Source organism: Haemaphysalis longicornis, unplaced genomic scaffold (assembly GCF_048455015.1).
Source record: "Haemaphysalis longicornis isolate Haplotype H1 unplaced genomic scaffold, Haemaphysalis longicornis Haplotype H1 scaffold_12, whole genome shotgun sequence".
In the NCBI taxonomy this organism is placed as follows: domain Eukaryota; kingdom Metazoa; phylum Arthropoda; class Arachnida; order Ixodida; family Ixodidae; genus Haemaphysalis; species Haemaphysalis longicornis.
Genome location: NW_027526225.1, coordinates 96,624,462 through 96,638,036, shown reverse-complemented (window position 1 = coordinate 96,638,036; position 13,575 = coordinate 96,624,462). Strand labels below are relative to the sequence as shown.

The following is a 13,575-nucleotide window of genomic DNA, read 5'->3' as shown; positions in this document are numbered from 1 at the left end:
AAGCCTCTACGGTAGACTGTGACCTTAAAGACGTCAAGAACATTACGTCTGAAAGATTCTATTTCAGCGCTACTTCCCAGGACCAGAAAATCGCCAACATAACAAAACCCTTTAAGTGCAATGCCTTGCAAAGCAAGATATAGGTCACACTAAACCATACTCATTAAATATTGCTCAGGACGGGGGCCACCTTTAACCCTATGCATACTCCAATGTACAAAAAAGCATCTATGCATAGGGTCGAAGGTGGCCCCCGTCCTGAGCAACAAGAGAACTGACCGAAGCATTCCACATACAGATTAGGGGCTCAAGCTGTTAGCCAATCCTCTCTCAGTATTTCTGAGAAGGATCAAACAACAGCTGTTAAGGAAAGAAGGTAGGTGCGGGGGTCTTACCCACATATGTGCATGTGCAGCGGTGACATGTGTCTGTTTTCCTGGCTCTGAAGGTGTGTATATGCGTTTCCTGTGAAAACAAACCTCTCAGTTGTCAGCAAGCGCCGGCATCATCCTACTTTCTTGTCCATGTTTTATAATTTGCACCTAATTTTCACCTACGTACGTTCACCAACTAGCTTGACTCTCCATTTTACTTCAGGGGCGGTATTGTCGTGTTTTGTCCGTTTTGTGTCCGTTTAAAAAGTGGCTGTTTTGAGCGAGCCCACATTGGCTAAAAGCGAACACCTGGATGTGACACCATACAAGCACGGTGGTGCTATGAGCCGCAGCTTCTCGGAGCCGATGATTGGAACAGATGATTTTTCGTCGCCTTGTTGTTGGTGCGCTGGCGGAACAATAAACACATAAAAGATAGTTTAAAATAGGTTTAGTCGTTTAAAATGTGGTTACAAGAACACTTGAGCCAAAGTCAACCCAAAGCCCGCCTACCACTGCAAGTACATCACAATAAAACAGACGCAAAATGGACGTTTTCAAAACAGACAAACACAAGAATACTGCCCCAGTTTATTTCTTGTTCTGAGCTCTTTTTCTGTGTTACCTAACCTTGACCTGAATTACCCCGGTGCACTGGCCCCCGTCATCGCCCTGTGTGCGTGCAAGGCGAAGGTCTATGAACGGTACCTTAGAAAGACTCCGGAGCTCCGGAGTCTGTCTGGTTTGCTGACCCCTTCGCCATCTCATTCGACGAGGCTGTGCAAGATGGTTCGTGCGGAGTGCGGGGAGCAGGACCGACACTTCAGGGAATGTCTCCGAGTGACCTCCTTGTCTCCCTCTTCTGGTAAGCTAAAAGCTGGACTGTATCAGAAGTGGGATTCACATGCTGATAAACTCACAGAACTCGTCTGGAACCACATCCGTCCAATTCCCAGATGAAAATTTGAGTGGGACCACTTTGAAGTGGGTTATCGAACAGGGACCACTTGTGAAGTGGGACCACTTGTAAAGTGGAACCACTTGGGAAGTGGAACAAATTGTGAATTCGGGACCACTTGGGAAGTGGGAACACTCGGGAAGTGGGACGTTCGCGCCAGCACTTTTGCAACACCTGAATTTTATCTGGCCAACGATATAGTTCACGACGGAAGAAAGGGTTGCTACTTGTATCACCTTTCTTGGGCTCTGTGGTGACAGTCTGCAGAAAGCCCACACATACCGGTCAACACCAGGGCTTCACTTCTGCACACCGAGTGGGACACACGCACTGTGTCCTCTCAGCCCTCTTCGCACACGTGCGACATCTCTGCTCTTCCACACAGGCGCAGTGGAAAAGACGACACGAAACGGCTACCCCAGCCGAATTCTAAATGCTCCACAAAACAAGTAAGCACCCCCCCCCTTCCCCACAGCACCAAGGGAAAAGCAGGAGTGGGCCACTATTCCTCATGAAGCCGGTGTAAGCAAAACACTCTCAAGAATTTTCCGCGACTACATTAACAACGATGTCCCAATGTGCGATACGCAAAGCCTCGCGAAATTACGACGGAAACGCACTGCCATGAAGCAGTGCCTCTAAGAAAGATGGCAGCAAATAGGAAGAGGTGGTGTTTCTGGCCGTTACATTGTTTACTCACTATGCGCAATGGACAACCAGCATGTGATTTTGTGTACCTTGAGTGTTGTCTTTTTGGCAGCGGATCATATGTATACATTTTTACTCATAGTACAGAAAAAGCTCGTCAATTAGACCTCGGTTAATTAGAACTTCCGGTTATTTCGAACTCCCGCCATTGTCCCAGCACATCCCTGTATATTTCAATGGGGAAAACTCCCGATAATTCGAACGCGTCAGTATCCAGAATGGTTAATTGGAATTATGCTTCCCTGGTTTCCATCGCTCCTTGCAGAAAAAGTCGGCCCAGAGTGATTACAATGTGTTGCAAGTCCAAACCAAAGCAAATTTACTAGAGATGCAAAACAACAAAACAGAAAAACAACAGCGTGGCCCCCGCGATACACCCCTGCGACAGCTTATTTCTCTTCTACAGAGGGCGCCGCGCCACCGCACCAGTGCTCCGGCGCATGCTATTATTATTTACGAAACATTATTTACGAGATCACCTGCCACAAACGTGTACTAGCGCCTAATTCGTGATAACGAGTCCAGAGGTGGCTTCTGTGTTCTGCCCACGCAGTGTGGCGCGATTTCCATTCATTCTAGCACTCGCCCGCTAATTAGAACTCCGCTTAATTCGAACAATTTTATGGTCTCCTTCGAGTTCGAATTAACAAGCTTTTACTGTACTTCCCATCCCTCGTTATTTTAAAAAGGTATATCAAGAAGGTTTACTTATTTTTTTCACCTTTCACATCAAAGTCACTTAAATGCAAGGCACCCCCAGAACATGTGGTAAATGCCTCTATAGGGGGAGCCATTGCACTTGAAATAAAAATGATCTTAAGTACAAAAATTTACATTAGGCCTTCACACAGAACAAACAGTATGCTAGCAGGTAGGTATTATATAACCATGCAGCGGTATGAGAATAATAACAAGTCTGACGTATTGTAATCCTGTAAAGGTGGTCACACATACAACTGGTCCCTTGCATGCCTATCAAAGTCCTGTGGGTTACACCGCACAGGAATGGACCGCACTACACTGCCTACTGCCCACTCCAAAATTGCAGTCTGCCTCTCAAGCAGCATTGCACGCCTTGCTTTTCTGTAACCAATCAGCAAGCCCAAAAGCTGCGCCTAGACTCTAAGAAAATTTGCTTTCGATGCCACCGTGAACACACTCCGCACTTTCTATGCCTCCTCTCTGAACAATTACACACACCCACGTGCATTCAGGCAAATGAGCACCCACTCTGGCACAGCAGCCGTCAAACAGAAAAGGCACGTTTTAAGTTCTGCAGATCCACCGTTCTTCAGTGAAGGGCCCCTTTTCCTACCCCCCCTTGTTTTTTTGCAAAAGGGTGCCTGGCTGAAGTGCCAGGCGTTGTGTCACTGCTTTCTGAGACTGGTACCATTTATTGTTTTTTCGCGCAAGAATAAAAATCAAATCAAATCAAAGAAAGAAAGGAAGATGCTGGCCTCCTGGAATGGTGGCGACGGTACGGGAGCCCCCTTCCCGTGGTGGGCAGGGTAGCCGCACAGCTCCGTTTCCAACGGAGGCCTGTGCCACGCCTGCATGATTTTTGTCAAGCAGAGCCGCAGGGAAAATCGATGCTTCGAGGATTGATGAACAATTGCACGGTGCACGTTCCCGGGCACGTCACAAAACTCCAAATATTACATGGCCCCGGCGTGTTCCTGTTTAAAGTGGTGTTGCATATCCTCTTGTCTCGCAAACTTGAGGTCACAAAAACGAGACTGCAAAACAGGGCACAGCATGTGCACTGTTTGGAATAATTTAACTGCACAAGAATGAAAAGGGCTCTGCTAGAGTAGATGCAGCACAATTTCATTACTACGAATGTGGAATGAATAAATTTTTCGGACAGGCAAATTTTTATTAAAGCCCTGTCAGAATGCACAGACTTCCAATGTGAAAAACTTTGACTGAAAATTTGAGAATACTGAATATTGCGTAATAACGTAGGTCACCTATTTATCGCCAGATCACCACGACTGAATTCCCGAAGCCTACACCCACTGCCACAATCATCATCAGCAGCAGCTATGCGCTTAAGCAACCCATTTCAATGGGTACAGCCTTAGCAACATTTGTACTATCGTGAGCATCGTCCTGATGAATGCATACAATGTATACATAAGCCTAATGGCGCCGCAATGATAATATAGCTACCTATCAGCAAGAACTCCGAAGTCACAGCACTGTGATTGCGTTAGTTCTTTTTGCTGACAGCAATATCTACCGATCCCTCTGTTTAAAAAGAAAGAAAGAAAGAAAGCAGTGGCAGTTTTGTTCAAAGCAGATGTTCACATTCTGATGGCGCTAAATGCTGAAAAAGCAAGTCAACTTATGCAGCAAGCGCGATACCACATTTCCAACAACGACTATTATATTTGAGGATCAGGAATAGATGGCAAAATTACGTCAACAGTTTCAGCAGGCATAAAATGGTCTGCACTCTCATAGCCCTTTCTTAAAAAAAAAAGGGGGGGAAACAAAAAATGGAGAAAATAAAAACAAGGCACAGATACATATCCTTAATTAGATTTACATAGCCTTAATTAATTACAGATACATAGACGCAGATACAGAAAAAAATGATGGTTATTGGGCACCCCCTATAACTTACCTCACACGGCCAGGCTGCAGCCCTTTTAATAAGCTCAACCACATCCCATTTCCCATCGGCATTACCGGTAGCGACCTACGAAAGACACGAATAAAAACAGATTAAACAAACTATATCAAGCAAACATGAAACAGACAAACAAAGATTCTGGCATATTTCTTTAGCTATACCTATCCAAATCTACCTATGTATGCAGCTGAAATTTTCAAGTGACAACGCTTCCTTGAGTGAAGACAAAGTCAACATGTTGAACTGCCCCCTACTAATAAAGCAGGGTGTATTGACAACTTTTATTCGTGGCACCTATTCACCAGGTCACATTTGACCGTGGCTTGAATGCTCACCACTGCATACCTATTAATTAACCCCAGACTACAGCCAGGAGATGCCAAAAGATACCGCAACTGAGTAAGTGAAGGCCAAAATACCCTTTGATTGCTCTAAACTCGTTTAGGTGAGGTGCAGTAGAGACATGCTACAATATAGAGCCCAAACTCCTTAAGCCTGGGAAGTGGAGCTTCAAACTTTTCTTCGGGAACCTCAGTCGACCATGGTCCAAATGAGGCTCGGCACACCTCAGGGCCATGAACTGCTTCTCTGCCTTTTTCTTTCTTATTTTTTGGCATGAAAAAACTGAACTGGGTGTGTGCCTTTTTACCTTTGCTAAAAACCTTTCACATTCTCTGCTACTGTAGAGGAATGTCGAGACAGCCAATGCAGTTTCTCAAATTTCGCCATGCTCAATTAACAAATGACCTTCAGACTGATGATCAATGACGACGAATCAAGCAAGCAGCTGCCTGACGTCCCCATTAGGTAAGCGACGGCATGATATCAGACCTGACATTAATATTAGAAAACTAAACTCGTCAACTGGTAGCAGCAGCGTGACGTACAATGAGTGTAACATAGTTGGGATTTCCACTAGGCTAGCATAATGTTAAGTTTAGCCAACATTAAGGCTGCCTGTATTATGCAGCATGTTTAAGGGGGCAGACGGGTCTTCGGGGGCGAAAAACGGTCAAAAAATCCTTTTCTGAAAAATGGCACTTTCGGCATCCACGACCATTGTTCTATCCGTCTGCAAATTTTCCCATGAAAAGGAATTATATTTTATTGCAATGAGCATCTTAAAGTGCACTCTACAACTCAGTTTCCGCAGAATTCGATGGTAAACGGCACTTTTTCTTGCAACGCGAAGCTAGCGTTTTGCCCTCGGATATCTCGGCACCTAGAGCAGGTGCAACTAATTTTTTTTTGCTTCTGATACCAAAATGTGTGGAAAATACAATGTTGGAAACAAAGTTTTCAAGTTGAGGCTCGGGAAAATCATTATTGTGTTCAAGCATGGTCTCCGCGATCGGCTGCCGGCGGCGCGCCGTTGCTCCGGCCGTCCCAATCACCCGGAAGGAGAGTAAGTTGAAAAGGGGGCGTGGCCGCGTCTTTCTCCGCACCGCGGAGCGCAGAGCCGATGGTTGAAATGAAAGCCGTGTGTGCCGCAGCGCTCCTCGAAATGGCGTTTCGTCAACTTTCGCTCTTCGTATCGCAATAAAAAGAAAGCATGCCTGATGTCATGGATGCAAAGCGACTCATAGAACCTGATAATGCCTTCATTTTAGCTAGGATTGCAGCTATACGGCTTCTTCAATATGTGCCGCATGGCGCCCTCGACACACGGAAAATATTCGCTGCTACCAATGGAAAATTTCTGGCGCGTAAATAACGTTCAGTTCGCTTTATAAACTTACTAATCGCTTTATAACGTATAACGTACTTTATACAATCTACATGGCCAATGCAGTTCAGTAGAGCGGAAGGCGCGATCGCGTCAAACCCACGATGGATGGCTGTGCTCTTATGTAGCCTTCGAATTAATGCCTGCTGGGTGGAAGCACCCGCCCTATTTTTAGGATTAACACGTTTAAGGAGTATTACGCTGAGCGATAGCATCAAGGAATGCGGCAATCTGTTTTTTAAGGAAGCTACGGTTTCAATTTCAGTCGCAACAAATAAAAAAAACCTTGAAGCAGATGCACCCCGATTTCATTGCATTCTTAACGTATTTCGGTGGCCACAAGCAAGCCCAATTTTGCCTCTTTTAGATTGAATATCCAAGACATTTAAATTTCTAATTACTGATTTCGAAGCACATACATGTGTTAAGCAATGATGACAGCTTTCATGTTTGCTTTGCACAAACTAAAAGTTAGAAACCAAATGTGTACTGAACGCTCGTCCAAGAGCTGTCTAGTTTGTTGAACGTCTATTTACGAACTACACTGCACTTATGTTCCCAAATGTACGTTTTCAAGGCATCTGCACGTCTTGACAAACAGAGCAGTTCACACATGAAGCACTTTGTGATGCAGGGGCTTGGAAACCAGTCTTTTTCCGGAATACACCCTAGTCCGTGACAGTTGCACCAACATTGGCAAGCAGTGGTCTCACAAACTTAGCCATATGGACAGAGTGGTTGTAGCGTATGTTCATCATTCCTTGCTGGGCACGTGAACAGAGGGTAACGTTTTATATGAGGCAAAATCAGTGTTTTGTAGCACAAGAAGCACGCGCTTTATCAGCCTTTAGGATATATAGAAGCTGCAGCTGCTTTCAAAAAGGCCCGTTCTTCCTCTACGTCAATATCCAAGACTTCTCTGTATAAAAAAAAAAGCTGGCGACAACAGTGTTTGCAAAATCTTTTGAGTTTGACAGCACAGCCTACATAAAACTCCTTATAAGATTTTCTGCGTTGGGGGGGGGGGGGGCAATTCAGAATGCCTGAGCTGCTTTCTTGAGTTGCATGCTGCATGCCGCTGAGTTGCATGCCGCAAAAAACGAATATAAATTAAAATCTTGTAGTAAATTTAAAAAAAAGCATGTTCGCAAGAATGTAATCACTAGGCTGCATAACTGGTGTTCCCTGAACGAAGTAGCAAACAAAAATATACAAATTTTCAATTTCTAACAATAACTGGAAGAAATCAAACACGGCGCCCATATACAAATGCAATCACTGTTCTCGATTGTTATCCATAACCCACCCTATGCGGAAATAGAAATATAACGGCTGTTCCAACAAGGAAGCACCCGATAATTCTGTCGCCGAAATGTTTTTGCACCGAAATTCCCGCGCGCCTGAATGTCCGCACCGAAACGTCTTGCACCGAAATGTCCTGTACCGATCAAAATCAACAATCACAACGCGATTAACTTTTCGCCGTACAGTGACATACCTTGGTTTCAGTGCTATACCTGCAAGCTGCTGAGACAAGCGGACTTCATGACCTGGTCGTTCGGTTGGTCAGCTCAACAAAAATAAAGCTGCAACACAGTTACGCGAATTCCGGCAACGAAGACACGCAGCAACTCACGCCCCGCAAAACCACCGAGAGGAGTCGGTGCAAGCTGCCGAACCATCGGCTAACACTTCCACCTCGCGGCGCGTTGCGGAGTTAGCCAAATTACAGGTTTTTGCTGAGGGATGTGCCGAATGGGACGGCCGGAGCAACGGCGCGCCGCCGGCAGCTGATCGTGGAGGCCATGGTTCAAGTGACACCACCTGTGAGCCGTTTCTGGCAGAGCGTGGGAACAGTGAAGTTCAGTGTGCTGTAAAACGACCAAAAATAGCTAAATAAAAAAAGTTCGTTCTTCGAACGCTGTATTCTTTAGTGATTTGTCTGCCTATCCCCGTGGTAATCGCCATTCTGAAAGGAGCGGTTATTTTGTAATTGTGAACCAAAATAACCAGAAAACCAAGGTGGAAATCAGAAAACCCGGTTTTGTTGTCCAGGCCCAAACTTCAAACTGTCGTAACTTTTGCTACAGACCAGATAGAATGATAATGTTAGTCTTATTGCAGTCCTTGATTTGTGCTCAGTTCACTGGCACATTGTTCAGCTGCATGCTTCCAGCAGTTTTTGTACAAAGTCGGCCAAATAATCTGATATAAAAATCCAAATAAATTTGAATATTTTCGTTTCGCACAAAACCAAACTTTATATCTACAATCAGAATAAGAAACTAAATATGCCCCGCAATTTTCATCATCATAACTGTAGAAATAAACTTTTTTGGGTTAACGCCAGTGTGCCCCCTTAAAGACGAGCCACCAGTTTGTGGCAACGTACGCCTGTCATGTCCAGAGGACTGCTTTGCAACTAGAATTAGTGACCGAATTGCCGCCTCAGGTGGTCTCGCAAAGCAAACTTTCATCATGCTCAGAACATCGCCCACTATTTACCACGAGACATTCAAAGCTGCATACCCCACTCCCACATACTAACCAGATTGCCCCTGACGTCCATACAAGTGATATTGTTCTTCTCGGCGCCATAGCAGACCAGCTTGCACTGAAGTTCCTTCTAAAAAAGAGAGAGAAAATGAAAAACAGAGCTACTTCATTCCCTTTAAAAGAGTCATTCCACGCCAAACGTCCCAGACAGTGTGCTCAACCATCTCCGATTACACTATAAAAAATCTTGGTCGATCACGTCGCTACGCCATTTGTTGTTTCAACCAATTCTTTGAGGAAAACAACACTGTATCTCTCTCGCGCAGCAGTTCTTTTGAAAATCATGGCTGTGATCAAAACCTAGGTTACGAGAAAACATTTGCAAAAATAAAGCATTATACCAAGCGTGCTAAAAAAATTTTCAGTAGGTAGAAAAAGCACCACGATTCCTTTCTACAACGCATTCACAGCTACTGGTGGGTCTCAAACTCCGCTGCCATTGCAGGAGCACTTGGTTGGTACTGTCGCACGGTGACTTCCCCCCCCTCTTTTCTAAGGGCCAGCTCAGCACTGCGTAGGGATGAGCAACCCTTTTGTAGCATAAGCTACACCGGCCGAGGTTGAGCAGTTTCGTGTGGGCCGTGAAGGGCTGTTCTGCGCAAGCACGAGGAGCATTGGATTGGTTTGGATTGGATCGGATTGGCTTAAATTGGATTGGATTCAATTGGATTGTGTTGGATTAAAATCCAATCCAGTTGGAGTACGGGTGTGTAGAGAATTGAGTCTGCACATTCGCTGGTCTGCGCATTCCAGGGGAAGGACGTCATAGCCGCGGGAGACGCACTGGCGCCGGCGCGTGCCTGGCTGTGCGCGTCCGTTCAGCAGTAGCCAAGTCTGACGCCGTCCCGGAGCCGCTTGATAGCCGTTTCGTGTGGCTCCTGGAGAGCTGTGCTGCGGGAGGAGCCATGCGCGAGGAACAGTGACCGAACCGGACTGGACTGGGATTGGATTGGATTGGTTTGGAAATCGTTTTAGCAACACTAAGCATGATAATCAGCTACTCCTAGACAACCAGGAAACCTAAGAATAACAAGGTGAACCTTAGCTCACGCTACGTATATCCTGGCATAGCCAAGCTAAGCCACTACTAATTTTTTTTTAATTCCTGCCTGAGTTGAAGGCGCAAGCGAGCGTTGCAGTGATAAAACACTGCCACGCAGCGGCCGTTAGGTGGTTCACCTAACACCACACTGGCCTACTCGGGCAGAAACAGAACCCTCTCTCGCCGAGATGCATAACCAGCGCCTTCCACGGGTGACGGTTTGAAGAAACCTCTCTGGGACATCCTAAGGCATGTCGTGGTCTCTTACTGTCCGGCCACACTTCCGTAGTACCGGAAAGCCCGCAAGCCCTTTCGGCTGAAATGCGGCTCATCTGGATACCTCGTCACGAATCCCTCAAAGGTAATGAGGCAGCTCACACCGCTGCCCGCGCGCTTATAGACCGGGCCATTAGCATAGAGGGACAAACACCGCTTGCGGCCCCCAAAACAGAACCGCTTGTCAGGTATTCTGACATTCGCATTTACTACCGCGAAGGCCGAAGAACCTTCCCGACTCCGCATTCCCAGTTAACAAGAGCAGAAGCCACCACCATTCGAAGACTACAGAAAAATGCGTACCCCCACAGAACCCTACTCCATGCGATTTACCGCACCCAAAACCCGTCTACCTGCAATTTCTGTCCAACGCCCGGTACACTGTACCACCAGATTTGGGAGTGCCAGAAGACCCCAGGCCTTGCCCCTATAAACCTCCCCCTTCTACAAGCAGTGGACGAACCGCCTGACGAGCCCGGACCTTGGGATCCAGCGTGAACTGGTGAAGAGGGCCTGGACCGCCAGCCGAGCTCAGGATATCCCGGAATAGGGAAGCCCCCCACCGGGCGGGTGCCCGAACATCTGCACCAGCTTGACAAATAAAGATTTATTCATCATCATCATCACCTTTCGGCTGCAGGCTCATGCATGGGTTGCTCCTTTGTCCTGACGCTTACATATAGGCTGTACCAACCCTTGATGATTACGGTTTGCAGGACGTGCCTGCAAGCAGACGAACTTTGTCTTTGCTGTGAGCCCATCGGCCAGCCTGGCAATGTGCGCACAGTTCTGCATGCAACTTCCTGCACTTTGCCCTGACTGCTGAGCCCTGTGTTCAGTGCAGTGACAATGCGCTCAATTGTGGGTTGCGCCCGCCTCACCTTTTTTCACCTAAGAGAAGCGTGTAACTGTAAACGGGGAAAGGGGTCGGTTGGCGTTATAATATAAAAAATGGTCGCTAAAACGTCGTTAGCGATGTACAGGGCAGAGAAATTGGTCTTCAGAAAGGAAAATTTCGACGATAATTCCCAGGGCAGTGCTTTGCTTTTTGAGGCTAGAGCAGGTTGCTTGCGAACTAATAGCTTTGTGGGGAAGTATTCACAAAATGATGGGGTATGCGTGGTCTGCGGAAAAGAAACAGAAACTGTGTGGTACACAGTGTTAGAATACGAGGGTATCCATCCAAATCCATATGAGGGAAATATTCGGCTTCCAGAAGCCCTAAGATTTAAGGGTAGCACAGAGGGAGTTAACTTCAAGTCGAGGCGACAAAAAGATCAGAATGCTGGTGGACTGAAAGCAGAGAGGGGAATATTGCCTAGAACAGTTACCACCCGTAACAGGAAAAAAAGTATTTTGTGTCTAATAAGTTTTTTTTTGTGCCTGTCCTAGGAGCAGCGCTAGAATTAAACGAAGAGTGTAAAACATAGGTACATTTGCTTTTTTTGGTAAGATGACACGTTATCAGCCCGCTACAAAGAGGATACCAATAGCAATCATCAATCATCATCATCACCAATAAACGTCTCTTTTTTTGTACCCTGGGCAGATTCTTTTGTGGCCCCTACTCCCCTTCCCCAACAGAGGCAATGGCGAATTTCCACAGTGGCGCTTCAGTCTAGTAAGCATTCTTAGCTGGCTAGAACCCATGGCAATGCATGTGAACGCTATCTTTGGTAAGGCTTGGGCTATACATACTGTAGAGACCACAGTGTGCACCGCATGAATTCGTCAAATTATTGCTGAATAGGAGACAAAAGGTCCCCTGAGAACAAAGAAAGCAGTGAAAAACCACGGCCTTCTCGCACCAGAGCCTAGAAGTGGTGGAAAGAGATCCAGCGTTTTTTCTTCTTTACAGGTTGCCGCACCAAGTACATACACAGCGTCAGGTAGCTGGCTACAATACGAAGCCAATCTTTTCTCAGGGCGGAAAATTGAATTGATGGCCACCAATGACAGCAAACCAGTGAAGACTTCTTCTCCCAGCTCATGGTGCAACAGCCTCACCAGTGTCGTATGTAGTGTGCACAGAGTGCGCAGCTAAGCATGATTGTTGATTTTAACCTCCTGGGTCAACCACATCCCTATGTTGGTGCAAAGTGGGACAGCAGCACCCTTATAATTACATGTCCTTCGGACATAAGGAAATGCATATCCCATGTACAGCCGTTGCTGGATGTACACTGTACATCCGAAAATGGACGTACAGTGGCCATCCAAACTTGGCATTGAATGTTCAGCTGTTTTTCGGACGTTCCACGGACATCCGTGATTGCTTTGCGTATACCTTATGTCCACATTCTTGAAATTTTGTTCCCCTCATCCCCCTTACAAGGAACCCTAAATACATTGGCTCTTCCCTGCCGTTGCCCTAGTGTATTCTGCAATAACGGTGGCATTTTTCCAAAAAAATACTATATAACAAAATACTATTTCTGCGAACCAGCGCAATTTTGTGCTTTATACGTAGGAAGGGCTGGAAAGTCACTGCTGACTCACCTCATCCTTGATGCGGTAGGCACATATCTTGCTGTCTTGAGAGCAATGGATGATATAGTCGCGGTAAAAGTCAATTCCCACCGCTCTGCCCTTGCACGCATAGAAGCCCTGCAGAATGCCATTCTGGTGAGCAGAAAGGAGGAAAAAATATCTTAATCACCACATTTTTACTGCATCCAGACATGTCGTATGAGCGCTTCCACTCTGGCCATGAAAGAGAAGGCCCAGACCGACAAAACGATCCAGACTATCACTCGAACGCTCAACAAGCCCTACTTCTACCAAACTGTGCCACTGAGGAGGCTAAGATGGCAACTATGCACTTCTGGCCACAAATTCAAGTCGGGTTCAGACGCAACAGTCTTTGAGAAAAAATAGAACGGCAATGGTTAAAGGGGCCATGCAGACAAAACACGTTGGTTTACTTGAAAGATTGCCTCGTAAGAACAACACTGACACCACTTTTAATGTAAACTTCGCTCAAATAGACACAACCTTTATTCGATTATAAGGTGGTCATGACGGCACAGTTTGGAGTAAAAAGACTGCCAGGTAGATATATATACTGAGCATCGAATATTAGGCGGGGCATCACTTTGAGACTACAGATTTTGGAAAAAACCTCACTTTATATTTGCATAAATACGGTATATATTTAGGAAAAAAGAGAATGGCCATGCGACCTACTAGCTCATTTCTCACAACTGAACCTATAAAGTCATATACCCAGTTGTGCAATTGCCTGAGGCTGGCAAAAGCAAATTAGGCAGGGCTTATAAGCTTGCCGAACGAGCTATT

At 46.0% G+C, this 13,575-nt stretch overlaps 1 protein-coding gene across 5 annotated transcripts in view; it reads right to left on the bottom strand.

Moving 5' to 3' along the window:
* Nucleotides 1–245: 245 nt before the first annotated feature.
* The window catches only part of LOC144163035 (uncharacterized), a 265,629-nt gene continuing 252,299 nt past the window's right edge, over nucleotides 246–13,575 (bottom strand). For 4 of the 5 annotated variants that reach the window (XM_077693815.1, XM_077693818.1, XM_077693819.1 and 1 more), the window contains 4 exons: nucleotides 12,778–12,900; nucleotides 8,953–9,030; nucleotides 4,670–4,744; nucleotides 246–3,776 (listed from right to left, as the gene is read on the bottom strand). In XM_077693815.1, coding sequence (XP_077549941.1) covers nucleotides 3,696–3,776; nucleotides 4,670–4,744; nucleotides 8,953–9,030; nucleotides 12,778–12,900 — 357 coding nt within the window. In that variant the 3' untranslated portion in view covers nucleotides 246–3,695. The remainder of the gene's footprint in view (nucleotides 3,777–4,669; nucleotides 4,745–8,952; nucleotides 9,031–12,777; nucleotides 12,901–13,575) is intronic. The other variant, XM_077693816.1, reaches the window with a different exon arrangement.